At 45.9% G+C, this 25,199-nt stretch overlaps 1 protein-coding gene across 1 annotated transcript in view; it reads right to left on the reverse strand.

The window, feature by feature from the left end:
- The window catches only part of LOC121576916 (liprin-beta-2-like), a 133,765-nt gene that overhangs the window by 13,587 nt on the left and 94,979 nt on the right, over positions 1-25,199 (reverse strand). Inside the window, exons 10-17 of the mRNA XM_041890507.2 lie at positions 8,853-8,964; positions 8,479-8,511; positions 5,849-5,910; positions 5,691-5,766; positions 5,384-5,490; positions 5,069-5,136; positions 4,724-4,807; positions 4,322-4,382 (exon numbers count right to left, since the gene is read on the reverse strand). Coding sequence (XP_041746441.1) covers positions 4,322-4,382; positions 4,724-4,807; positions 5,069-5,136; positions 5,384-5,490; positions 5,691-5,766; positions 5,849-5,910; positions 8,479-8,511; positions 8,853-8,964 — 603 coding nt within the window. The remainder of the gene's footprint in view (positions 1-4,321; positions 4,383-4,723; positions 4,808-5,068; positions 5,137-5,383; positions 5,491-5,690; positions 5,767-5,848; positions 5,911-8,478; positions 8,512-8,852; positions 8,965-25,199) is intronic.

Consider the following 25,199-nt stretch of genomic DNA (forward strand, 5'->3'; position numbering starts at 1 on the left):
CAACAGTTCATTCACCTTCTCTCATCTCCGCTGTCCTTGAAAGTTGTCATATTTGTCGGCATGAAGACTCACATAGTGGCGGCAGAAGGTTATATTCTTTCAGCACTGCAACATGCTGTGAACACACCAAACATACAGCTTTCCCATTCAATTCCGTGATTAAATAGGATGACCATTTTTCTTGGAACACTCTGCACTCTGCGTCCACTTTTCTCTTTTTTGACAGAGACATATTGGGGCAATGAGGGTGCCAAAGCACATAATGTTAAAAGTAGAAGCCGTAATAAATATCGTGGGCAAAACAAAGTAGCTCATTGGCTGCACGAGCTTGACCTACTTGCTCTGCCCCGGTATAAACAGTTTGCTTGCTTAACACAATTGCTATTGCGCCATCCAGTGGACGCAATTGGAACAGCAGTTTATTTTATTGAAAAATTGCAGCGCATTTTTATACGTTACAAAAAATATATATATATATATATATATTTTTTTCAAAATCATCTCGCGGGCCGGATTAAACCCGTTTGCGGGCCTGATCCGGCCCGCGGGCCGTATGTTTGACACCCCTGATATAGACCCTTTACTCAGTACTTTGTTGACGCTACAAGCTTGGCACACCTGTATTTGGGGAGTTTCTCCCATTCTTCTCTGTAGATCCTCTCAAGCTCTGTCAGGTTGGATGGGGAGCGTTGCTGCACAGCTATTTTAAGGTCTCTCCAGAGATGTTAGATCGGGTTCAAGTCCGGGCTCTGGATGGGCCACTCAAGGACATTCAGAGACTTGTCCCGAAGCCACTCCTGCGTTGTCTTGGCTGTGTGTTTAGGGTCATTGTCCTGTTGGAAGGTGAACCTTCGCCCCAGTCTGAGGACCTGAGCGCTCTGGAGCAGGTTTTCATCAAGGATCTCTCTGTACTTTGCTCCGTTCATCTTTGTCTCGATCCTGACTAGTCTCCCAGTCCCTGCCGCTCAAAAAACATCCCCACAGCATGATGCTGCCACCACCATGCTTCACCGTAGGGATGGTGCCAGGTTTCCTCCAGATGTGATGCTTGGCATTCAGGCCAAAGAGTTCAATCTTGGTTTCATCAGACCAGAGAATCTTGTTTCTCATGGTCTGAGAGTCTTTAGGTGCCTTTTGTCAAACTCCAAGCGTGCTGTCACGTGCCTTTTACTGAGGAGTGGCTTCCGTCTGGCCACTCTACCATAAAGGCCTGACTGGTGGTGCTGCAGAGATGGTTGTCCTTCTGGAAGGTTCTCCCATCTCCACAGAGGAACTCTAGAGCTCTGTCAGAGTGACCATCGGGTTCTTGGTCACCTCCCTGACCTTCTCCCCTGATTGCTCAGTTTGGCTGGGTGGCCAGCTCTAGGAAGAGTCTTGGTGGTTCCAAACTTCTTCCATTTAAGAATGATGGAGGCCACTGTGTTCTTGGGAACCTTCATTGCTGCAGACATTTTTTGGTACCCTTCCCCAGATCTGTGCCTCGACACAATCCTGTCTCGGAGCTTTACGGACAATTCCTTCGACCTCATGGCTTGTTTTTTGCTCTGACATGCACTGTAAACTGTGGGACCTTATTTAGACAGGTGTGTGCCTTTCCAAATCATGTCCAATCAATTTAATTTACCACAGGTGGACTCCAATCAAGTTGTAGAAATATCTCAAGAATGATCAATGGAAACTTTGAGTCTCATAGCAAAGGGTCTGAATACTTATGTAAATAAGGTATTTCTGTTTTTTATTTTTAATACATTTGCAAAAAGTTCTAAAAACCTGTTTTCGTTTTGTCATTATAGGGTATTGTGTGTAGATTGCTGAGTTTTTTTATTTTATTTAATCAATTTTTTAATTAGGCTGTAACATAACAAAATGTGGAGAAAGGCAAGGGGTCTAAATACTTTCCGAAGGCACTGTATATATATATATATACACATACACAGTTTATTAGGTACACCACCCCGTACACGAAAATGGTTCGCTCCTACAGACAGTGAGTCATGAGGCCGTGGCTTGCTAAATAAAGCGGGCAGACAGGCATCGAGGCATTAAGTTACTGTTTGCTTGAACGTTGGAATGGGCAAAACAAGTGATCTAATCGACTTTGAGCATGATATGATCGTCGGTGCCAAGCGCGCTGGTTCCAATATCTCAGAAACGTCTGTCCTCCTGGGCTTTTCACCGAGAATGATACGACAAACAAAAAACATCCAGTCAGCGGCAGTCCTGTGGGCGAAAAAAGCTTTTTGATGAGAGGTCGAAGGAGAAAGGCAGGAATCATGCAAGCTAACAGACGGGCCAAAAACAGGCAAATAGCGGTGCAGTACAACAGTGGTGTGTAGAACGGCATCTCGGAATGCACAACTCGTCGGTCCTTGTCACGCGATCACCAACACTGGACAATTGAGGAGTGGAAAAATATTGCCTGTTCCGACAAATCCCGGTTCCTGTTGTGTCATGCATTGGCAGTGTCAGGATTTGGCATAAGCAGCATGAGTCCATGGCCCCATCCTGCCTGGTGTCAACGGGACAGGCTGGTGGCGGTGGTGTAATGGCATGGGGAAGGTTTTCCTGGCACACGTTAGGTCCCTTGGTACTACTTGAGAAATGTTTCCATGACCCGAAGAATTCAAGCTATTTTGGAGGCAAAGGGGGTTCCGACCCAGTACTAGATGGGTGTACCTAATAAATTTGCCATTGAATGTATCCAGTGCCTTCAGAAAGTATACACACACCTTTTCCCACATTTTGTTGTGTTACAGCCTGAATTTAAAATTGATTAAATTGAGATATTGTGTCACTGGCCTACACACAATACCCCATAATGTCAAAGTAGAATGATGTTTTTAGAAATGTTTACAAATTAATTAATGATGAAAAGCTGAAATGTCTTGAGTAAATAAGTATTCAACCCCTTTGTTATGGTAAGCCTAAATACGTTCAGGAGTAAAAACTTGCTTAAAAGTCACATAATAAGTTGCATGGCCTCACTCTGTGTGCAATAAGTGTTTAACATCTCTGTACCCCACACATACAATTATCTGTAAGGTCCCTCAGCCGAGCAGTTAATTAATTAATAACACTTTGGATGGTGTATCAATACACCCAGTCACTACAAAGATACAGACATCCTTCCTAACTCAGTTGCCGAAGAGGAAGGAAACCGCTCAGGGATTTCACCATGAGGCCAATGGTGACTTTAAAACAGTTATAGAGTTTAATGGCTGTGATAGGAGAAAACTGAGGATGGATCAGTAACATTGTAGTTACTCCACAATACTATCCTCTATGACAGAGTGAAAAGAAGGTAGCCTGTACAGAATTAAAATATTCCAAAACATCCATCGTGTAAGGCACTAAAGTAAAACTGCAAAACATTTGGCAAATAAATGACCTTTATGTCCTGAATACAAAGCATTATGTTTGGGGCAAATCTAAAACAACACATCACCGAGTACCACTCTTCATATTTTTAAGCATGGTGGTGGCTTCAGCATGTAATGGGTATGCTTGTCATCGGCAAGGACTAGGGAGTTTTTTAGGATAAAAATAAATGCAATAGAGCTATGCACAGGCAAAATCCTAGAGGAAAACCTGGTTCAGTCTGCTTTCCAACAGACACTGGGAGATACATTCACTTTTCAGCATATACACTGGAGTTGCTTACCAAGACGACATTGAATGTTCCTGAGAGGCCTAGTTGAAGAATTTTAAAAATAATGATGTGCAAATCCAGGTGTGAAAAGCTCAGAGACTTACCAAGAAAAACTCACAGCTGTAATCGCAGCCAAAAGTGATTCTAACATGTATTGACTCAGGGGTGTGAATACTTATGTAAATGACATATTTATGTATTTCATTTTCAATACATTTGGAAAAACTTCTAAAAACATGTTTTCACTCTATCATTATGGGGTATTGTGTGTAGATGGTTAAGAAAACAAATCTATTTAATGCATTTTGAATTCAGGCTGTAACACAACAAAATGTGGAATAAGTCAAGGGGTATCAATACTTTCTGAAGGCAATGTGTGTATATATATATATATATATATAAATAAGCATATACACTGGGGGGGATGGGAAGTTGGGGGTGATGGCCCACTTCTTTTTTGTTTTCTTTTCCTGTTTATACTGAATGTATTATTACTTAAACTCTTATGTATTTCTTATTGTTGTTTTTCTTTTGAGTACTACAGGTACATGTTTTATAAAGTAATACATTTACATGAATAATGTACCTGTAACCCCCCCAACAAAAAATAACAAAACAAATAAAAACTTGGTCAAAAAAATATATAAAATAAACACAGCAAAATCTTGAAACCTTTGGTAACGATCCGCTTTGTAACTCCTCCAGGCTACTTGAAAGCATCCGTGGTTGGGACCTATTGAGAAAAACAAAATTGAAACCAAACTAGCACTACAACACTATAGTATTTCAAGTTGGGTTAAGGGTTGGCCTCTCCACAGTAGATTTCTGAGTTGGCAGTGGTTGGCAGCAGTCTGTGGTCTTTGGGATGCCCTACCTCCCGGAGGGGATTGTGGGTAATGTGATGTGACAGGCTGGGCTCTACAGGAGAGGGGGGCTGTGGGGGCTGTTTGTGCCAGGCGGGGACATCGCAGTGACAGGGTCACTCACAGCCACTTTAGTGGGCCCCTAATTAAAGACAACCAAAACAAATAGCGGGCCTGGCTGTCACACCCATACAGCCTATGCTCTACTTGCCATTTTCCGTTGTAGAAGCAGCCAGCGTCACTCTGGGAGACCATCACCATCGACGTCTCCAGGGAGGTCTGGATACTGCGGCAGCTGGGACACAGGGACAGGTCCAATAGAACACAGCAAACATGAGGGAGCACGGCTGGGGCACAAGGGGTGTGTGTGTGTGTGTTCGTGAGAGTGAGTGTGCTTGCAAGTGTGTGGGTGTACAGGGGCACAAGGGCCTTTTATTCACGTTCGGTCAACCTCTCCCAAGGACATCTAATTTCAACAACAACAATACAAGCCCATTGGGGAATTCTTCCTCCATGTGTGTGCAATCATTGGTTGTCAGCTGGCTTGTTTGTTTACCTGGAGTCCAGCTCTTTCTGGAAGGACGAGGGAGACACTAACAGGGGAGAGGATCCTCTAGAAGACATCTGGGTAGGGCGATATCACACAGACACACTTTAGAGCAAGAGTTTATACACTTTGAATATGCACACTAAATAGTCTGCTAATACACCGGCATGGTATGTGAGAGTAGAGGCATGGAGTATATTACTATTCAGAGCGTTAGTACTATTCAATGAACATATGTATGAGTGGGTGAGTACTTGAGAAATGCAGGGTTGTAGTTGTACTGTGTTGTGGTCCATAGAGGAGGAGCAGACAGAGCTCTCTTACCTCTGACCGGATGATGTCTGAATGAGCTTTATGGGTGAGAGCCCTCATCTTCAGACTCCAACTCAGTTCCTCCTCACTGCTCCCAACCAGGAGCTTCTCACTGGACACTAAACACACACAAACATTCAGAATGTATTCAATGCATACTATCTTCAACATTCTTGGAACTATTTGTTTGAAAAATACAAGCTCTCAGCTTGAGTATATGAAATCAGTGAGTGTGTATCACCTCTGAGTAAGTGTGTATAAAAGCAGTGAGTGTGTATTATCTCTGGGAGGGAGTCTTTATAAGCAATGAGTGTATTACCTTGAGTGAGGGCCATCACCTCCTTCATCTTCCTGTACTGGTCAAGGAGAACAGTCAGCTCCTCTATGTGACGGTCCTGACACAAATAGAGAGGACTTTAATAACATACCTTCACTTTGTACAACTTCAAGAAATTAGAATATGACACATTTACTTACTTTCTCATAATTTGTTGCTAACAAAGTCTCCATCCCCATTTTCAACCTTTGGAATTCTTGGTCTGAAAACAGAAAATAAAATGTATTTTTGTAAATCATGAGAGTAATTATGTTTCAATATCAACTGTTCATAACTCCTGGGGTTAAAGCAAAAACAAATCCCATGACTGAAACTTAAGTCGATCTCAGATCGATTGTCTGCGGGGCCAAGTTAACCTTTCATGTAAAGCAGTAATGACCATCATGCTTTTAGGGAAAGAGGATCATTTTGTACATGTAGAGTGCATTTGGAAATCATTCAGACCGCATTACATTTTCCACATTTGTTACGTTACAGCCTTATTCTAAAATTGATTAAATTGTTTTTTTCCTCATCAACTTGATTGGAGTCCACCTGTGGTAAATTCAATTGATTGGATATGATTTGGAAAGGCACACACCTGTCTATATAAGGTCCCACAGTTCACATTGCATGTCAGAGCAAAAACCAAGCCATGAGGTCAAAGGAATTGTCCGTCGAGTTCCGAGACAGGATTGTGTCGAGGTACAATTCTGGGGAAGGGTACCAAAACATTTCTGCAGCATTGAAGGTCCCCAAGAACACAGTGGCCTCCATCAATCTTAAATGGAAGAAGTTTGGAACCACCAAGACTTTTCCTAGAGCTGTCCACCCGACCAAACTGAGCAATCGGGGGAGAAGGGCCTTGGTCATAGAGGTGACCAAGAACCTGATTGTCACTCTGACAGAGCTCCAGAGTTCCTCTGTGGAGATGGGAGAACCTTCCAGAAGGAAAACCATCGCTGCAGCACTCTACCAATCAGGCCTTTATGGTAGAGTGGCCAGATGGAAGCCACTCCTCAGTAAAGGGCACATGACAGCCCGCTTGGAGTTTGCCAAAAGGCACCTAAAGACTCTCAGACCATGAGAAACAAGATTCTCTGGTCTGATGAAACCAAGATTTAACTCTTTGGCCTGAATGCCAAGCATCACGTCTGGAGGAAACCTGGCACCATCCCTACGGTGAAGCATGGTGGTGGCAGCATCATGCTGTGGGGATGTTTTTCAGCAGCAGGGACAGGGAGACTATTCAGGATCAAGGGAAAGATGAACGGAGCAAAGTACTGAGAGATCCTTAATGAAAATCTGCTCCAGAGCGCTCAGGACCTCAAACTGGGACGAAGGTTCACCTTCCAACAGGACAACGACCCTAAGCACACAGCCAATACAACGCAGGAGTGGCTTCGGGACAAGTCTCTGAATGTCCTTGAGTGGCACAGCCAGAGCCCGGACTTGAACCCAATCGAACATCTCTGGAGAGACCTTAAAATAGCTGTGCAGCAACGCTCCACATCCAACCTGACAGAGCTTGAGAGGATCTGCAGAGAAGAATGGGAGAAACTCCCCAAATACAGGTGTGCCAAGCTTGTAGCGTCATACCCAAGAAGACTCAAGGCTGTAATCGCTGCCAAAGGTGCTTCAACAAAGTACTGAGTAAAGGGTCTGAATACTTATATAAATGTGATATTTCCGTTTTTTATTTGCAATACATTTGCAAACATTTCTAAAAACCAGTTTTTGCTTTGACATTATGGGGTATTGTGTGTAGATTGATGAGGGGAAAAAACAAATTTAATCATTTTAGAACAAGGCTGTAATGTAACAAAATGTTGAAAAAGTCAAGGGGTCTGAATACTTTCCGAATGCACTGTATTAAACTGAGAGTTTGACAAATTCCAGTTCCCTTTTTTAGGGGGTTCGGTGTCCTCCCCGGGAAAGGACATTCTACTCCAAAATGAATAAAATGCTGACACCATCTAAAATATATTTTCCACCTCCAGAAATGAGCCCAATAACATATTGGTAAAAATGGTTACATTGTTGTTGCGCAATTTTAGGAGTAGAGAAATAAACATGGTAGCAATGCAAAGCTGGGATTCCCTCTTTTTTTTAACAAAGGCCAAAACTGCTTTCAAAAGTGTTTTTCCGCGCGATTGCATTAAGAATTGTTCTGCATTGACTGCTTGTCAGAGTACGTTTCCCTCCCTATGGTTCTCGCAACTTGAATGTGCCTTGAGAGGAATATTTATCTCACATAGAACACACTACAACAAGCCGACTAAGTAAATAGGTAAACTATTCTACTATGGGGTGGTCTGATTTTGTTTTAATAATAACATTACATGGCAAAAATAGTCGCACTGGAAAGTTCCATCAGTAGGCTGTTTGAGTTGCGTGCTGCGGTGGTATGTATTATTTTAATTCACTTCATCTGATCGTTGTGTCAGCAACAATCATGTATGTCAGTTCAGTGCACACAGCGTAACAGATAAAATAAAATATTTGAGGATATTTTTCGTAGAACAGACATGCTTCTCTATTAGGCCATGTCATCTCCAATGTTCTCATGGGCGTGGGTGTGAGGATGAATTGTCAGAGCTTCCCTCCCCCCTCCCCTCCCCCTTCTGCCCCTCCCCCTTCTCCCCTCTGCAGCTGCTGAGGCTGATGGAATGGGTGTGACAGACATGACAGCATGCCAGTGTGGATTAGACAGCACAACAGAGAGGCAGTGACGGCGGAGCAGCATTGCACCAGGGCCACAACTACAGGAGCTTAGAGACTAGAGACTTACATTTGTCTGTCAGCTGTCTCCTATACACCTCCTCTACAGCAGGGGGCAGCATAGAGTAAAGAGACAACAGTGGATGGGGTAGAGAGAGGGCATTTGATAGGTATTGTATTATCTGAATGTGGCACCACATCTGACGTCACACATGCAGATGACTAGCTGGATCAAATTAGCTTGGTCAAATTCAAACTCGAAATATGTATCATTAGTTCGTATTATCAAATGTCAAAGTTCAAACTTGCCCCCTGCCCTGACAGTAGAATATGCATTAGTGGATGGTATTTAGTATGTGGTGGACACCTGAAATCCTGACACTATGAGTTAAAATGGCCAGTCTCTGGTATTACTGATGATGTATGTTTGACAGGTAAAGTTACCTCTCTCTGGGTTCTCATTGGTCATTGAGCCTCTGGAGACTAACTGGCTCTGTAGGCCCTCGATCTCAGAGTCTTTGGAAGCCAGTATCTGCTGTAGGTCTGCTATCTCCGTCTGTAGAGAGAGGTTCACGGTCAATGGAGTGATACAAGTCAATACTCCATGTTTAAAACCACATTATGACATTAGGTCTCAGACAGATATAGGTACAAGGTGGCAATACAATTACAGTGGCTTGCGAAAGTATTCACCCCCCTTGGAATTTTTGCTATTTTGTTGCCTTACAACCTAGAATTAAAATTGATTTTTTGGGGGTTTGTATAATTTGATTTACCCAACATGCCTACCACTTTGAAGATGCAAAATACTTTTTTTGGTGAAACAAACAAGTAATAAGACAAAACAACAGAAAACTTGAGCGTGCATAACTGTTCACCCCCACACCCCCAAAGTTTGTAGAGCCACCTTTTGCAGCAATTACAGCTGCAAGTATCTTGGGGTATGTCTCTATAAACTTGGCACATCTAGCCACTGGGATTTTTGCCCATTCTTCAAGGCAAAACTGCTCCAGCTCCTTCAAGTTGGATTAGTTCCGCTGGTGTACAGCACTCTTTAAGTCATACCACAGATTCTCAATTGGATTGAGGTCTGGGCTTTGACTAGGCCATTCCAAGACATTTAAATGTTTCCCCTTAAACCACTCGAGTGTTGCTTTAGCAGTATGCTTAGGGGCATTGTCCTGCTGGAAGGCAAACCTCCGTCCCAGTCTCAAATCTCTGGAAGACTGAAGCATGTTTCCCTGAATAATTTCCCTGTATTTAGCGCCATCCATCATTCCTTCAATTCTGACCAGTTTCCCAGTCACTACCGATGAAAAACATCCCCACAGCATGATGCTGCCACCACCATGCTTCACTGTGGGGATGGTGTTCTCGGGGTGATGAGAGGTGTTAGGTTTGCGCCAGACATAGCGTTTTCCTTGATGGCCAAAAAGCTCAATTTTAGTCTCATCTGACCAGAGTACCTTCTTCCATATGTTTGGGGAGTCTCCAAAATGACTTTTGGCAAACACCAAACATGTTTGCTAATTTTTTTCTTTAAGCAATGGCTTTTTTCTGGCCACTCTTCCTTAAAGCCCAGCTCTGTGGAGTGTATAGCTTAAAGTGGTCCTATGGACAGATACTCCAATCTCCGCTGTGGAGCTTTGCAGCTCCTTCAGGGTTATCTTTTGTCTCTTTGTTGCCTCTCTGATTAATGCCCTCCTTGTCTGGTCCGTGAGTTTTGGTGGGCGGCCCTCTCTTGGCAGGTTTTCTGTGGTGCCATATTCTTTCCATTTTTTAATAATGGAGTTAATGGTGCTCCATGGGATGTTCAAAGTTTCTGATATTTTTTTATAACCCAACCTTGATCTGTACTTCTCCATAACTTTGTCCCTGACCTGTTTGGAGAGCTCCTTGGGCTTCATGGTGCCGCTTGCTTGGTGGTGCCCCTTGCTTAGTGGTGTTGCAGACTCTGGGGCCTTTCAGAACAGGTGTATAAATACTGAGATCATGTGACAGATCATGTGACACTTAGAGTGCACACAGATGGACTTTATTTAACTAATTATGTGACTTCTGAAGGTAATTGGTTGCACCAGATCTTATTTAGGGGCTTTATAGCAAAGGGGGTGAATACATATGCACGCACTACTTTTCCGTTATTTATTTTTTAGAATTGTTTGAAACAAGTAATTTTTTTCATTTCACCACCAATTTGGACTATTTTGTGTATGTCCATTACATGAAATCCATCCAAATCAATTTGTAATGCAACAAAATAGGAAAAACGCCAAAGGGGATGAATACTTTTGTAAGGCACCGTATGTCTTCCTCAAGGAGGAAAAGCATGAGAGGGGTGTGGTTAGGCCTGTGGCGGTCACAAAATTTCATCAGCCGGTGATTGTCAAGAAATTAAATCAAATCAAATCAAATTGTATTTGTCACATACACAGATGTTATAGCGGGTGTAGCGAAATGCTTGTGTTTCTAGCTACGACAGTGCAGTAATATCTAACAAGTAATATCTAACAATTTCACAACATATACCCAATGCACACAAAACTAGTAAGGAATGGAATATATACATAATATGCCATTTAGCAAGACGCTTTTATCCAAAGCGACTTACAGTCATGCGTGCATACATTTTTGTGTATGGATGGTCCCGGGGATCGAACCCACTACCTTGGCGTTACAAGCGCCGTGCTCTACCAGTTGAGCTACAGAGGACCAGTGGGGAGAACAAGTATTTGATACACTTCCGATTTTGCAGGTTTTCCTACTTACAAAGCATGTAGAGGTCTGTAATTTCTATCATAGGTACACTTCAACTGTGAGAGACGGAATCCAGAAAATCACATTGTATGATTTTTAAGTAATTTTGCATTTTATTGCATGACATAAGTATTTGATACATCAGAAAAGCAGAACATAATATTTGGTACAGAAACCTTTGTTTGCAATTACAGAGATCATACGTTTCCTGTAGGTCTTGACCAGGTTTGCACACACTGCAGCAGGGATTTTGGCCCACTCCTCCATACAGACCTTCTCCAGATCCTTCAGGTTTCGGGGCTGTCGCTGGGCAATACGGACTTTCATCTCCCTCCAAAGATGTTCTATTGGGTTCAGGTCTGGAGACTGGCTAGGCCACTCCAGGACCTTGAGATGCTTCTTACGGAGCCACTCCTTAGTTGCCCTGGCTGTGTGTTTTGGGTCGTTGTCATGCTGGAAGACCCAGTCACGACCCATCTTCAATGCTTTTACTGAGGGAAGGAGGTTGTTGGCCAAGATCTCGCGATACATGGCCCCATCCATCCTCCCCTCAATACGGTGCAGCCGTCCTGTCCCCTTTGCAGAAAAGCATCCCCAAAGAATGATGTTTCCACCTCCATGCTTCACGGTTGGGATAGTGTTCTTGGGGTTGTACTCATCCTTCTTCTTCCTCCAAACACGGCGAGTGGAGTTTAGACCAAAAAGCTCAATTTTTGTCTCATCAGACCACATGACCTTCTCCCATTCCTCCTCTGGATCATCCAGATGGTCATTGGCAAACTTCAGACGGGCCTGGACATGCGCTGGCTTGAGCAGGGGGACCTTGCGTGTGCTGCAGGATTTTAATCCATGACGGTGTAGTGTGTTACTAATGGTTTTATTTGAGACTGTGGTCCCAGCTCTCTTCAGGTCATTAACCAGGTCCTGCCGTGTAGTTCTGGGCTGATCCCTCACCTTCCTCATGATCATTGATGCCCCACGAGGTGAGATCTTGCATGGAGCCCCAGACCGAGGGTGATTGACCGTCATCTTGAACTTCTTCCATTTTCTAATAATTGCGCCAACAGTTGTTGCCTTCTCACCAAGCTGCTTGCCTATTGTCCTGTAGCCCATCCCATCCTTGTGCAGGTCTACAATTGTATCCCTGATGTCCTTACACAGCTCTCTGGTCTTGGCCATTGTGGAGAGGTTGGAGTCTGTTTGATTGAGTGTGTGGACAGGTGTCTTTTATACAGGTAACGAGTTCAAACAGGTGCAGTTAATACAGGTAATGAGTGGAGAACAGGAGGACTTCTTATAGAAAAACTAACAGGTGTGTGAGAGCCGGAATTGTTACTGGTTGGTAGGTGATCATATACTTATTACTTAAAAATCATACAATGTGATTTTCTGGATTTTTTTTTTTTTCTCACAGTTGAAGTGTACATATGATAAAAATTACAGACTTCTACATGCTTTGTAAGTAGGAAAACCTGCAAAATCGGCAGTGTATCAAATACTTGTTCTCCCCACTGTATATGGACAAGCAATGACAGAGCGGCATGGACTAAGATACAGTAGAATATTATAGAATAGAATGCAGTATATACATATGAGAAGACATATGTAAACATTATTAAAGTGACTAGTGTTCCATTTCTTAAAGTGGCCAGTGATTTCAATAGGCAGCAGCAGCCTCTAATGTGCTAGTGATGGCTATTTAACAGTCTGATGGCCTTGAGATAGAAGCTGTCTTTCATTCTCTCGGTCCCAGCTTTGATGCACCTGTACTGACCTCGCCTTCTGGATGATAGCGGGGTGAACAAGCAGTGGCTCGGGTGGTTGATGTCCTTGATGATCTTTTTGGCCTTCCTGTGACATTGGGTGCTGTATGTGTCTTGGAGGGCGGGTAGTTTGCCCCCGGTAATGAGTTCGTCAGACCACACCACTCTCTGGAGAGCCCTGCGGTTGCGGGCGGTGCAGTTGCCGCACAAGGCAGTGATACAGCCCGACAGGATGCTCTCAATTGTGCATATGTAAAAGTTTGTGAGGGTTTTAGGTGCCAAGCCGAATTTCTTCAGCCTCCTGAGGTTGAAGAGGCTCTGTTGCGCCTTCTTCACCACACTGTCTGCGTGGGTGGACCATTTCAGTTTGTCGGTGATGTGTACGCCAAGGAACTTGAAGCTTTCCACCTTCTGCTGTTTCCTGGGGGGGGGTGCACCCTCTGCTGTTTCCTGAAGTCCACGATCATCTCCTTTGTTTGGTTGATATTGAGTGAGAGGTTATTTTTCTGGCACCACACTCCCAGAGCCCTCACCTCCTCCCTGTAGGCGGTCTCGTCATTGTTGGTAATCAAGCCTACTACCCCAGTGTTGAGGATCAGCGAAGTGGAGATGTTGTTTCCTACCTTCACCACCTGGGGGCGGCCCGTTGGGAAGTCCAGGACCCAGTTGCACAGGGCGGGGTTCAGACCCAGGGCCTCGAGCTTAATGATGAGCTTGGAGGGTACTATGGTGTTGAATGCTGAGCTATAGTCAATGAACAGTATTCTTACATAGGTATTCCTTTTGTCCAGATGGGATAGGGCAGTGTGCAGTGTGATGACGATTGCATCGTCTGTGGATCTATTGGGGCGGTAAGCAAATTGAAGTGGGTCTAGGGTGACAGGTAAGGTAGAGAGGTGAGTGCTACAGGGTGATAGTCATTTAGTTCAGTTACCTTTGCTTTCTTGGGTACAGGAACAATGGTGGCCATCTTGAAGCATGTGGAAACAGCTGACAGGGAAAGGGAGAGATTGAATATATCCATAAACACACCAGCCAGCTGGTCTGCACATGCTCTGAGGATGCGGCTAGGGATACCGTCTGGGCCGGCAGCCTTGCGGGGGTTAACATGCTGAAATGTCTTAATCACAATGGCCACGGAGAAGGAGAGGCCACAGTCCTTGGTAGTGGGCCTCGTCAGTGACACTGTGTTATCCTCAAAGCGGGCGAAGAAGGTGTTTAGCTTGTCTGGAAGCAAGATGTTGGTGTTGGTGACGTGGCTGGTTTTCCTTTTGTAGTCCATGATTGTCTGTAGACCCTGCCACATATGTCTCGTGTCTGAGCCGTTGAATTGCGACTCCACTTTGTCTCTATACTGATGCTACACTGTTTCTATTCTGCCATATTCCCAGTCACCTTGCCATGGTTGAATGTGGTGGTTCACGCTTTCAGATTTGCGCAAATGCTGCCATCTATCCACGGTTTCTGGTTAGGGTAGGTTTTAATAGTCACAGTGGGCACAACATCACCTATACACTTCCTGATAAACTCAGTCACCGTTTCAGTGTATTCGTCTAAATTATTTTCGGAAGCTACCCGGAACATATCCCAGTCCACGTGATCAAAACAATCTTGAAGCGTGGATTCCGATTGGTCAGACCAGCGTTGAATAGTCCTTAGCACGGGTATTTCTTGTTTGGGTTTCTGCCTATAGGAAGGGAGGAGCAAAATGGAGTCATGGTCAGATTTGCCGAAAGGAGGGCGGGGGAGGGCCTTATAACCATCCTGGAAGTTCGAATAGAAATGGTTGAGGATTTTGGCAGCGCGAGTACAACAGTCGATATGTTGATAGAACTTTGGCAGCCTAGTCTTCAAATTTGCTTTGTTAAAATCCCCGGCTACAATAAATGCAGCCTCAGGATATGTGGTTTCCAGTTTGCATAAAGTCCAGTGAAGTTCTTTGAGGGCCATCATAGTATCGGCTTGAGGGGGGAAATACACGGCTGTGACTATAACCAAAGAAAATTATCTTGGGAGATAATGCGGTCGGCATTTGATTGTGAGATATTCTAGGTTGGGTGAACAAAAGGACTCGAATTCCTGGATGTTCCTACAATTACACCATGAGTCGTTAATCATGAAACACACACCTCCGCCCTTCTGCTTCCCGGAGAGATATTTATTCCTGTCTGCGCGATGAACTGAGAACCCATCTGGCTGGACCGATTTCGACAGAATATCCCAAGAGAGCCATGTTTCCGTGAAACAAAGTATGTTACAGGCCTTGATGTCTCTCTGGAAAGAAATCCTTGCCCGGAGTTCGTCGAACTTGTTAACCAGAGACTGAACATTAGCGAGTAGTATACTTGGAAGCGGTGGGTGGTGTGCGCGCCTCCTAAGTCGAACCAGCAGGCCGCTCCGAGTGCCGCTCCTCCGCAAGTGATGTTTTGGGTCAGCCGCAGGAATCAGTTCAGTTGCCCTGGGGAGAGCAAACAAAGGATCTGCTTCGGGAAAGTCGTATTCCTGGTCGTAATGCTGGTGAGTTACCGCCGCTCTGATATCCAATAGTTTTCCCCGTATGTAATGATACAAAACATTTTCTGAGCTAATAATGTAAAAAATTATACATAAAAAAACAAAATACTGCAAAGTTTTTTAAGAGCTAGTCGCGAGGCCGCTATCTTAGTCGTCGGCGCCAGGGCGCCAGGGTCAAATAACTGTCGGTCTCATGGTAATTGACCAGTAAATAACATAAACACATTTTGCATCTCCTGGCTTCCACACATAGTCTACAAGCCACTGATGTAGACCTTTGGAACATCTACATTATAAAAGTCTAATAAATCCATGTAATATAGCCTACACCTTCACAATAAATCCATTATTTATTTTAGACAGGTCTAAAGAAGCATGATATGAAGAAAATGTAGTCTATTTCAGAAGAACAGAATAGCATACTCTGAGTTGTCCTTATGTTAGTGTCACGAATTCCGCCGAGACTGCTCCTCCTCCTTGTTCGGGCAGGCTTCGGCGTTCGTCGTCCCCGGAGTACTAGCTGCTACCGCTTGATGTTTGTTTGGTTTTGTCTTGTTGGTGCACCTGTTTCGTATTATGTATTGATTAGGTCACCTATAAGTTTCCTTTGGTTTTGTTTGCAGTTGTGTGTTGTTGAACGCCTGTCTGTTGGTGTATGTTTATTGTTTTCTAGTGTTTAGTGTTTTACGCACCGTTTGCGTAATCGCTCGCCTCCTGTGTTTTGAGGCCCGTTATTTTGTATTTGTCTTTGTGACAATTAAAGTCGGTTCGACTAAGCTTCTGTGTCCTGCGCCTGATTCCAGCACTGCATCCACATCAGCCCTTGACAGAACAACACACCAGAATATGGAGTCAGCAGGAGCAGCAGCGGCGACAGAGTCGCTGGAGGATCGGGTCAGCTGCCAGGACGCCAGGATCCAGCAACTCGGCTCCGCCATGCAGGAGGTTATGAACACCCTGCGCCGATGGGAAAGGGGAGGCGTGCCCACACCTCCTCCCACATTACCACCACCATCGGCCAGCCCCACCAGACAGCTCCGGAATCCAGTGGGATTCGGCTCTCGCTCCCGAGGGCGTATGATGGCACCGCAGCCGGGTGTCAGGGGTTCCTCCTTCAGGTGGAACTCTACCTGGCCACCATACACCCGGCGCCCTCGGGATACGAGAGCGTTTCCGCCCTCATCTCCTGTCTCTCCGGCAAGGCGTTGGAGTGGGCCAACGCCGAATGGAGGGGAATAGACGCCGCCACCATCAGCTACGCAGAGTTCTCCCGCCGCTTCAGGGCTGTTTTCGATCACCCTCCTGAGGGTAAAGCGGCGGGGGAGCGTCTGTTCCACCTCCGACAGGGGGAAGAGGAGCGCACAGGAGTTCGCCCTGGATTTCCCGGACTCTAGCGGCGGATGCGGGGTGGAATGAGAGGGCCTCATCGACCACTATCAGTGTAGCCTGCGTGAGGACGTTCGTCGAGAGCTGGCCTGCAGGGACACCAACCTGTCCTTCGACCAGCTAGTGGACATGTCCATTCGTCTGGATACCCTGCTGGCCACCCGCGGACGTCCCGAGTTGGGGCCGTCCATTCCATCCCCCAGCACCTCCGAGCCGAGCCCTATGGAGCTCGGGGGTGCTGGCGCTAGAGAGAGAAGTAGAGAGAACCCGAGGGGGGCCGTCCCCTGCACCAGCTGTGGCCGTGGAGGACACACTGCGTTTAGGTGCTGGGGAGGGTCTCCAGGGAATCGGGGCAACAGGTCGCGCACTGGGGAGTCATTTCAGGTGAGTAGGCGCCCCACTCACCCAGAGCTCTCTGTTGTTCACTTGTGTATACCTGTGGTATTTCCTCAGGTTGCATCTCATTCCCAGCATAAGGCGCTAGTCGATTCAGGCGCAGCTGGGAATTTTATTGATCGGAAATTTTGTTCTACGTTAGGGATTCCCCTCCTGCCCGTTGATGCACCCTTTCCTGTCCATGCCCTAGATAGCCGCCCGTTGGGATCTGGGTTGATTAGGGAGGTCACAGCGCCACTAAAGATGAAGACGCAGGGGGGTCATGAGGAGATTATTCAGTTGTACCTAATTGACTCCCCTGCGTATCCCGTGGTGCTGGGGCTTCCTTGGTTAATCACCCATGACCCCACCATTTCGTGGCAACAGAGGGCTCTCAAGGAATGGTCTGGCCAGTGTGTTGGGCGATGTTTAGGTGTTGGGGCGACCACGGTGGAGAGTCCGAACCAAGTGCCCGCAATGCACATTCCCCCTGAGTATGAGGATTTGGCACTCGTGTTCAGCAAGACGAGGGCGACGCGATTGCCACCTCATCGACAGGGAGATTGTGCTATAAACCTTCAGACAGGTGCGGCACTCCCGCGGAGCCATGTGTATCCCCTGTCTCAAGAGGAGACGGCGGCTATGGAGACATACATAGCTGAGTCCCTGAGACAGGGATACATACGGCCCTCCACTTCCCCTGCTTCCTCGAGTTTATTTTTTGTGAAGAAGAAGGATGGAGGGTTGCGCCCGTGTATTGATTACCGTAGTCTCAATCAGATCACTGTGAAATACAGTTACCCTCTTCCTCTGATTGCGAGTATGACTGAATCATTACGCGGAGCGCGTTTCTTCACAAAACTGGATCTCAGGAGCGCTTATAACTTGGTGCGCATTAGGGAGGGAGATGAATGGAAGACGGCATTTAGTACCACCTCAGGTCATTATGAGTATCTTGTCATGCCATACGGGTTAATGAATGCTCCTTCAGTCTTCCAATCATTTGTGGACGAGATCTTCCGGGACCTGCATGGGCAGGGAGTGGTAGTGTACATTGACGACATCCTAGTGTACTCTGCTACACGAGCCGAGCATGTAGCCCTGGTGCGCCGAGTGTTGGGGAGGCTGTTGGAGCATGACTTGTATGTCAAGGCAGAGAAATGTCTGTTTTTCCAGGAGTCCATCTCCTTCTTGGGTCATCGGTTGTCAGCGTCAGGGGTGAAGATGGAGATTGACCGTGTGTCAGCCGTGCGTAACTGGCAAACCCCAACCACTGTTAAAGAGGTGCAGCAGTTTTTGGGTTTTGCCAATTACTACCGGAGGTTTATCCGGGGTTTTGGACAGGTAGCAGCTCCCAATACTTCCCTGCTGAAGGGGGGCCTGGTGCGTTTGCAGTGGTCGGCTGAAGCGGACAGGGCGTTTTGTAAACTGAAGGACCTGTTCACTTCGGCTCCGGTGCTGGCGCACCCGGACCCCGCTTTAGCATTCCAGGTAGAGGTGGACGCGTCAGAGGCCGGGTATTGGGGCAGTACTGTCGCAACGCTCCGGCACGCCTCTAAGCTCCGTCCCTGCGCTTTTTATTCTAAAAGCTCAGCCCAACGGAGCGTAATTATGACGTAGGGGACAGGGAGCTGTTAGCCGTGGTTCAAGCCCTAAAGGTGTGGAGGCATTGGCTTGAGGGGGCTCAACACCCTTTTCTCATTCTGACTGACCATCGTAACCTGGAGTACATCCGGGCAGCTAGGAGATTGAACCCTCGTCAGGCTAGGTGGAACATGTTCCTCACCCGGTTCGTTTTTAAGATCACTTACATCCCAGGGTCCCAGAACAGTAAGGCAGATGCCCTGTCCCGGCGGTATGACACAGAGGAGAGGTCCATTGAGCCCACTCCCATACTGCCGGAGTCTTGTCTGGTGGCACCGGTGGTATGTGAGGTCGATGCGGAAATTGAGCGGGCGTTACGCACCGACCCTACTCCCCCAGAGTGTCCAGTGGGTCGGACGTACGTGCCGCTCGAGGTCCGTGATCGTCTCATTTATTGGGCTCATACGTCACCCTCCTCTGGACATCCAGGATTTGGCCGGACAGTGCACTGCCTTAGTGTTAAGTACTGGTGGCCAACATTGGCTAGGGACGTGAGGGTTTATGTCTCCTCCTGCTCGGTGTGCGCTCAGTGTAAGGCGCCTAGACACCTGCCCAGGGGGAAGTTACAACCCCTGCCCGTTCCACAACGGCCGTGGTCTCACCTCTCGGTGGACTTTGTCACGGACCTTCCCCCCTCTCAGGGGAATACCACTATTCTGGTCGTTGTGGATCGGTTCTCTAAGGCCTGTCGTCTCATTCCAATGCCGGGTCTCCCTACTGCCCTACAGACCGCTGAGGCTTTGTTCACCCACGTCTTCCGGCACTACGGGGTTCCCGAGGATATAGTGTCTGATCGGGGTCCCCAATTCACCTCTAGAGTCTGGAGGGCGTTCATGGAACGCTTGGGGGTCTCGGTTAGCCTTACCTCGGGTTACCACCCTGAGAGTAATGGGCAGGTGGAGAGAGTGAACCAGGATGTGGGTAGGTTTCTGAGATCCTATTGCCAGGGCCGGCCGGAGGAGTGGTCGGGGTATATCCCCTGGGCAGAGATGGCTCAGAACTCTCTCCGCCACTCCTCTACTAACCTGACCCCTTTTCAGTGCGTGTTAGGTTATCAGCCGGTTCTGGCACCATGGCATCAGAGCCAGATTGAGGCTCCTGCGGTGGATGAGTGGTTTCGGCGCTCGGAGGAGACGTGGAACGCTGCACATGTACATCTGCAGCGGGCCATCAGCAGGCAGAAGGTGAGCGCCGATCTCCACCGCAGTGAGGGTCCAGTTTATGCCCCGGGAGATCGAGTCTGGCTCTCGACCCGAAACCTGCCCCTTCGCCTGCCCTGCCGGAAGCTTGGCCGGCGGTTTGTGGGGCCATTTAAAGTCCTGAGGAGATTGATCGAGGTGTGTTACAAGTTGCAACTGCCTAATGACTATCACATTAACCCCTCATTCCATGTGTCTCTCCTCAGGCCGGTGGTAGCTGGTCCACTCCAGGAGAGTGAGATAAGAGAGACCCCTCCGCCCCCACTGGACATCGAGGGGGCTCCGGCGTACTCAGTCCGGTCCATCGTGGATTCGAGACGTCGGATGGGGGGTCTACAATATCTCGTGGAGTGGGAGGGGTACGGTCCGGAGGAACGGTGCTGGGTGCCTAGGAGGGACATTTTAGATCCATCCCTCCTGACTGAGTTCCACCGGAGTCATCCTACGCGCCCTGCTCCACGTCCTCCTGGCCGTCCCCGAGGCTGGGGTCGGCGCACGGCTGGAGCCGCGCGTCAAGGGGGGTTACTGTCACGAATTCCGCCGAGACTGCTCCTCCTCCTTGTTCGGGCAGGCTTCGGCGTTCGTCATCCCCGGAGTACTAGCTGCTACCGCTTGATGTTCTCTATGTTTGTTTGGTTTTGTCTTGTTGGTGCACCTGTTTCGTATTATGTATTGATTAGGTCACCTATAAGTTTCCTTTGGTTTTGTTTGCAGTTGTGTGTTGTTGAACGCCTGTCCGTTGGTGTATGTTTATTGTTTTCTAGTGTTTAGTGTTTTACGCACCGTTTGCGTAATCGCTCGCCTCCTGTGTTTTGAGGCCCGTTATTTTGTATTTGTCTTTGTGACAATTAAAGTCGGTTCGACTAAGCTTCTGTGTCCTGCGCCTGACTCCAGCACCGCATCCACATCAGCCCTTGACAGCTAGGTCCTATTCTGGCTATGCCGTATGGCTGTGGGCTACACTAGTTCATTTAGTAGACAAGATTTACTTAGAATTCCGTGGCATTATTTTATAGTATGAAGAATACAATTGAACAAAGCTCAATAAAATAGAAAGGATAGTTTCTCCAAATGATTTGAGGGAGTGCGCACATGCGGCTATTCTGTGTTGAGCGGCTAACAAAGAAATAGGTATACCTATATGTTTAATTTAGAGTTATTCATGCAACTTTAGTTGTTGTAAGGCTGCATGATTTGAAAAAAGTTGCTTGAAAGGCATGAGCTCTGCTTTGTTTTTTGTGCAGGTTGTACACACTACATCAGTCACTCATTCACAATTTGACAACCACTTGATAATATCTAGAATTTCACGGTGGCATCCCCTTTGTGTGGTCGTAATGCACCCTAAAAAAATCCATGCCTTTTGTGGCCAGTGGCCGTTGTGCCCTTCTCCCTGAGTGCTGCATGCTCCGAATCACCGCTCACTGATGTGATCGGGTCTTTCTCATAGGCTACAAGTGAAGACAGACACATCGGGGATGAAACTGCGCGCATCCTTATCCAATTCCGAGGTGCATATTGAAGATATTGGAAGAACTGTCCACATTTACTTTTCATCAGCCAACAAGATGAGTAGGCCTAATGAACAGCAAAAGCACTAGCCTATGTCAATCTATTATCCCCCATAGTACAAAAGTCGACCTATTCTATTCTGTGCGAGAAATAAATATTCCAAACATAGTCTGGGACAGTTGTGGGATGAGATAGATCCCAAATTAATACAACCACTAGCATCAAAAAACCTTTTTTAATAAGAAGAAGTTATTTGGCTCCTTCAGTTGTGATACAAACCTTATCAAAACATATAGGCCTGGGGCCTCCCGAGTGGCACAGCGGTCTAAGGCTCTGCATCGCAGTGCTAGAGGTGTCACTACAGACCCTGGCTGTATCACAACCGGCCGTGATCGGGAGTCCCATAGGGCGGCACACAGTTGGCCCAGCGTCGTCCGGGTTAGGGGAGGGTTTGGCCTGGGGGGCTTTACTTGGCTCATCACGCTCTAGCGACTCCTTGTGGTGGGCCGGGCACCTGCAGGCTGATCTCGGTCGTCAGTTGGACGGTGTTTCATCCGACACATTGGTGCGGCTTGCTTCCGGTTTAAGCGGGCGGGTGTTACGAAGTGCGGATAGGCGGGTCATGTTTCGTAGGACGCATGACTCGACCTTCGCCTCCCGCGCCCATTGGGGAGTTGCAGCGATGAGACAAGATCGAATTCGGGAGAAAAAGGGGGTAAAAAAAGTATATATATATATACATACAGTGAGGGGAAAAGGTATTTGATCCCCTGCTGATTTTGTACGTTTGCCCACTGACAAAGACATGATCAGTCTATAATTTTAATGGTAGGTTTATTTGAACAGTGAGAGACAGAATAACAACAACAAAATCCAGAAAAAACGCATGTCAAAAAAATGTTATAAATTGATTTGCATTTTAATGAGGGAAATACGTATTTGACCCCCTCTCAATCAGAAAGATTTCTGGCTCCCAGGTGTCTTTTATACAGGTAACGAGCTGAGATTAGGAGCACACTCTTAAAGGGAGTGCTCCTAATCTCAGCTTGTTACCTGTATAAAAGACACCTGGAGGACAAACAAATACTGATCAATTCAAGTCCATAAAAATCTCTGTGTTTCAAAGACATCTATTCTAGTTAAACACAGCACTTTAAACACAAGGTGGACATATTTGCGAACATAATCAACCATTTAAATGTAAACAGTTTCAAAATGGGTATCAGCCAATTAAAATCGCTGATTTATTTGCATGTGACAGAACACTAAATTGTAGCTGGTCCCATCAGCTAACATGGCACACGTTAGCCCTATGCTAACTTCACCAGGTGGCAGTGATTATATCCTGGAACAAATTCTTCATCAGCCTATCAAAGATCTTAGACTTTATATCCACCAACCAATGGCATTTCTTAAAATAGGTCAGCCCTGGCCACTAGAGTGATATTTTAAACCTACTAATTCAAAGTTTACTTTTGTTCCATTGGTCTGTAACAAAATGTCCTAACGTTAGACATGCTGTAATTTACCCTTACTGCTATCACTAATTGGTGGCGTGTTCCACTAAGGCGGTAAGCCTAGAGACTTATCTCCCAGTGTCTGGTGTAAAGCAGACTGAACCAGGTTTTCCTCTAGGATTTTGCTTGTGCTTATCTCCATTCAGTTTATTTTTTATCCTGAAAAACTCCCCAGTCCTTAATGATTACAAGCATACCCATTAGATGATGCAGCCACCACTATACTTGAAAATATGGAGCGTGTTACTCAGTAATGTGTTGTATTGGATTTGCCCCAAACATAACACTTTGTATTCAGGACTATTAGTGAATTGCTATGCCACATTTTTTGCAGTATTACTTTAGTGCCTTGTTGCAAACAGGATGAATGTTTTTGAATATTTGTATTCCGTACAGGCTTCCTTCTTTTCACTCTGTCAATTAGGTTAGTATTGTGGAGTAACTACAATGTTGTTGCTCCATCCTCAGTTTTCTCCTATCACAGTCATTAAACTCTGTAACTCTTTTAAAGTCACCATTGGCCTCATGGTGAAATCCCTGAGCGGTTGCCTTCATCTCCGACAACTGAGTTAGGAAGGACACCTGTATATTTGTAGTGACTGGGTGTATTGATACACCATCCAAAGTGTAATTCATAACTTCATCATGTCAAAGGGATATTCAATGTCAGCTTTTTTTTTTACCCATCTAACAATAGGTGCCCTTTTTTGCGAGGCATTGGAAAACCTCCCTGGTCTTTGTGGTTGAATCTGTGTTTGAAATTCACTGCTCGACTGAGGGACCTTACAGATAATTGTATGTGTGGGGTACAGAGCCGAGGTAGTCATTCATAAATCATGTTAAACACTATTACTGCACACAGAGGGAGTCCATGCAATTTATTATGGGACTTGTTAAGCACATGTTTACTCTTGAACTTATTTCCGCTTGCCATAACAAAGGGGTTGAATAATTATTGACTCAAGACATTTCAGCTTTTCATTTTTAATTAATTTGTAAAAATTCTGAAAAACATAATTCCACTTTGACATTATTGGGTATTGTGTGTAGGCCAGTGGGAAAAAAATCTCAATTTAATCCATTAATAATTCAGGCTGGAACAGAACAAAATGTGGAAAAAGTGTAGCCTACACGTCTATGTAATAGGCTATAGCCTATAGTAGCGACAATTATTTATGTACAGTGAGGGAAAAAAGTATTTGATCCCCTGCTGATTTTGTACGTTTGCCCACCGACAAAGAAATTATCAGTCTATAATTTTAATGGTAGGTTTATTTGAACAGTGAGAGACAGAATAACAACAAAAATATCCAGAAAAACGCATGTCAAAAATGTTATAAATTGATTTGCATTTTAATGAGACCTTGAAGTCGTCGGCCAGTGTTTCGGAGGACGCACGGCTCTCGACCTTCGCCTCTCCCGAATCCGTACGGGAGTTGCAGCGATGGGACAAGACTGTAACTACTAATTGGATACCACGAAATTGGGTAAAACATTTTTTTAAATGAACTAAAAAAATAATATATGCATTCGCATCTAACTTAGGTTACACATCTCGAACCTGTCTGACTTCATTGTTTTGTTGTGCAGTTACGCACCTGGCATCCCCGCTGCCTCGGCTATTCCTCTTAAATATCGTGGAGTCCCAGGAAAAGCCAATTAATAGGCCTAATCAATAGCTTTGAGTGCCCGGGGAACGCAGAAGAACGCACAGACCTGCCATTTCATAATCAGTTAACCTTTTTTTCTTGCACTTTGACAGGTAAATATTTATAGCCCTAATATTTAGCTAATGAATGGCCTAATATCTAGCTAATATTTCACTTCTTACTTCGGCTACACATCGCTAGCCTCTCTTTTCCAGCTGTTACTGTCACGCCCTGGCTCTGGGGACAATGTTATGTTGAGCCAGGGTGTGTATTCTATGTTTGATTTTCTATGTTGGGCTGAGTGACTCCCAATCAGAGGCAACGAGTGACAGCTGGTTGTCTCTGATTGGGAGACATATTTAACTATCTGTCTTTTCACTTTGTGTTGTGGTTTCTTGTTCCTTTTGGTTTGTGTGTATCGAAGGACTTCACGTTTCGTTCGTTGTTTTGATCGTGTCATCATTCAATAAATAAT

The sequence above is a fragment of the Coregonus clupeaformis genome, chromosome 11, assembly GCF_020615455.1.
Source record: "Coregonus clupeaformis isolate EN_2021a chromosome 11, ASM2061545v1, whole genome shotgun sequence".
In the NCBI taxonomy this organism is placed as follows: Eukaryota; Metazoa; Chordata; class Actinopteri; order Salmoniformes; family Salmonidae; genus Coregonus; species Coregonus clupeaformis.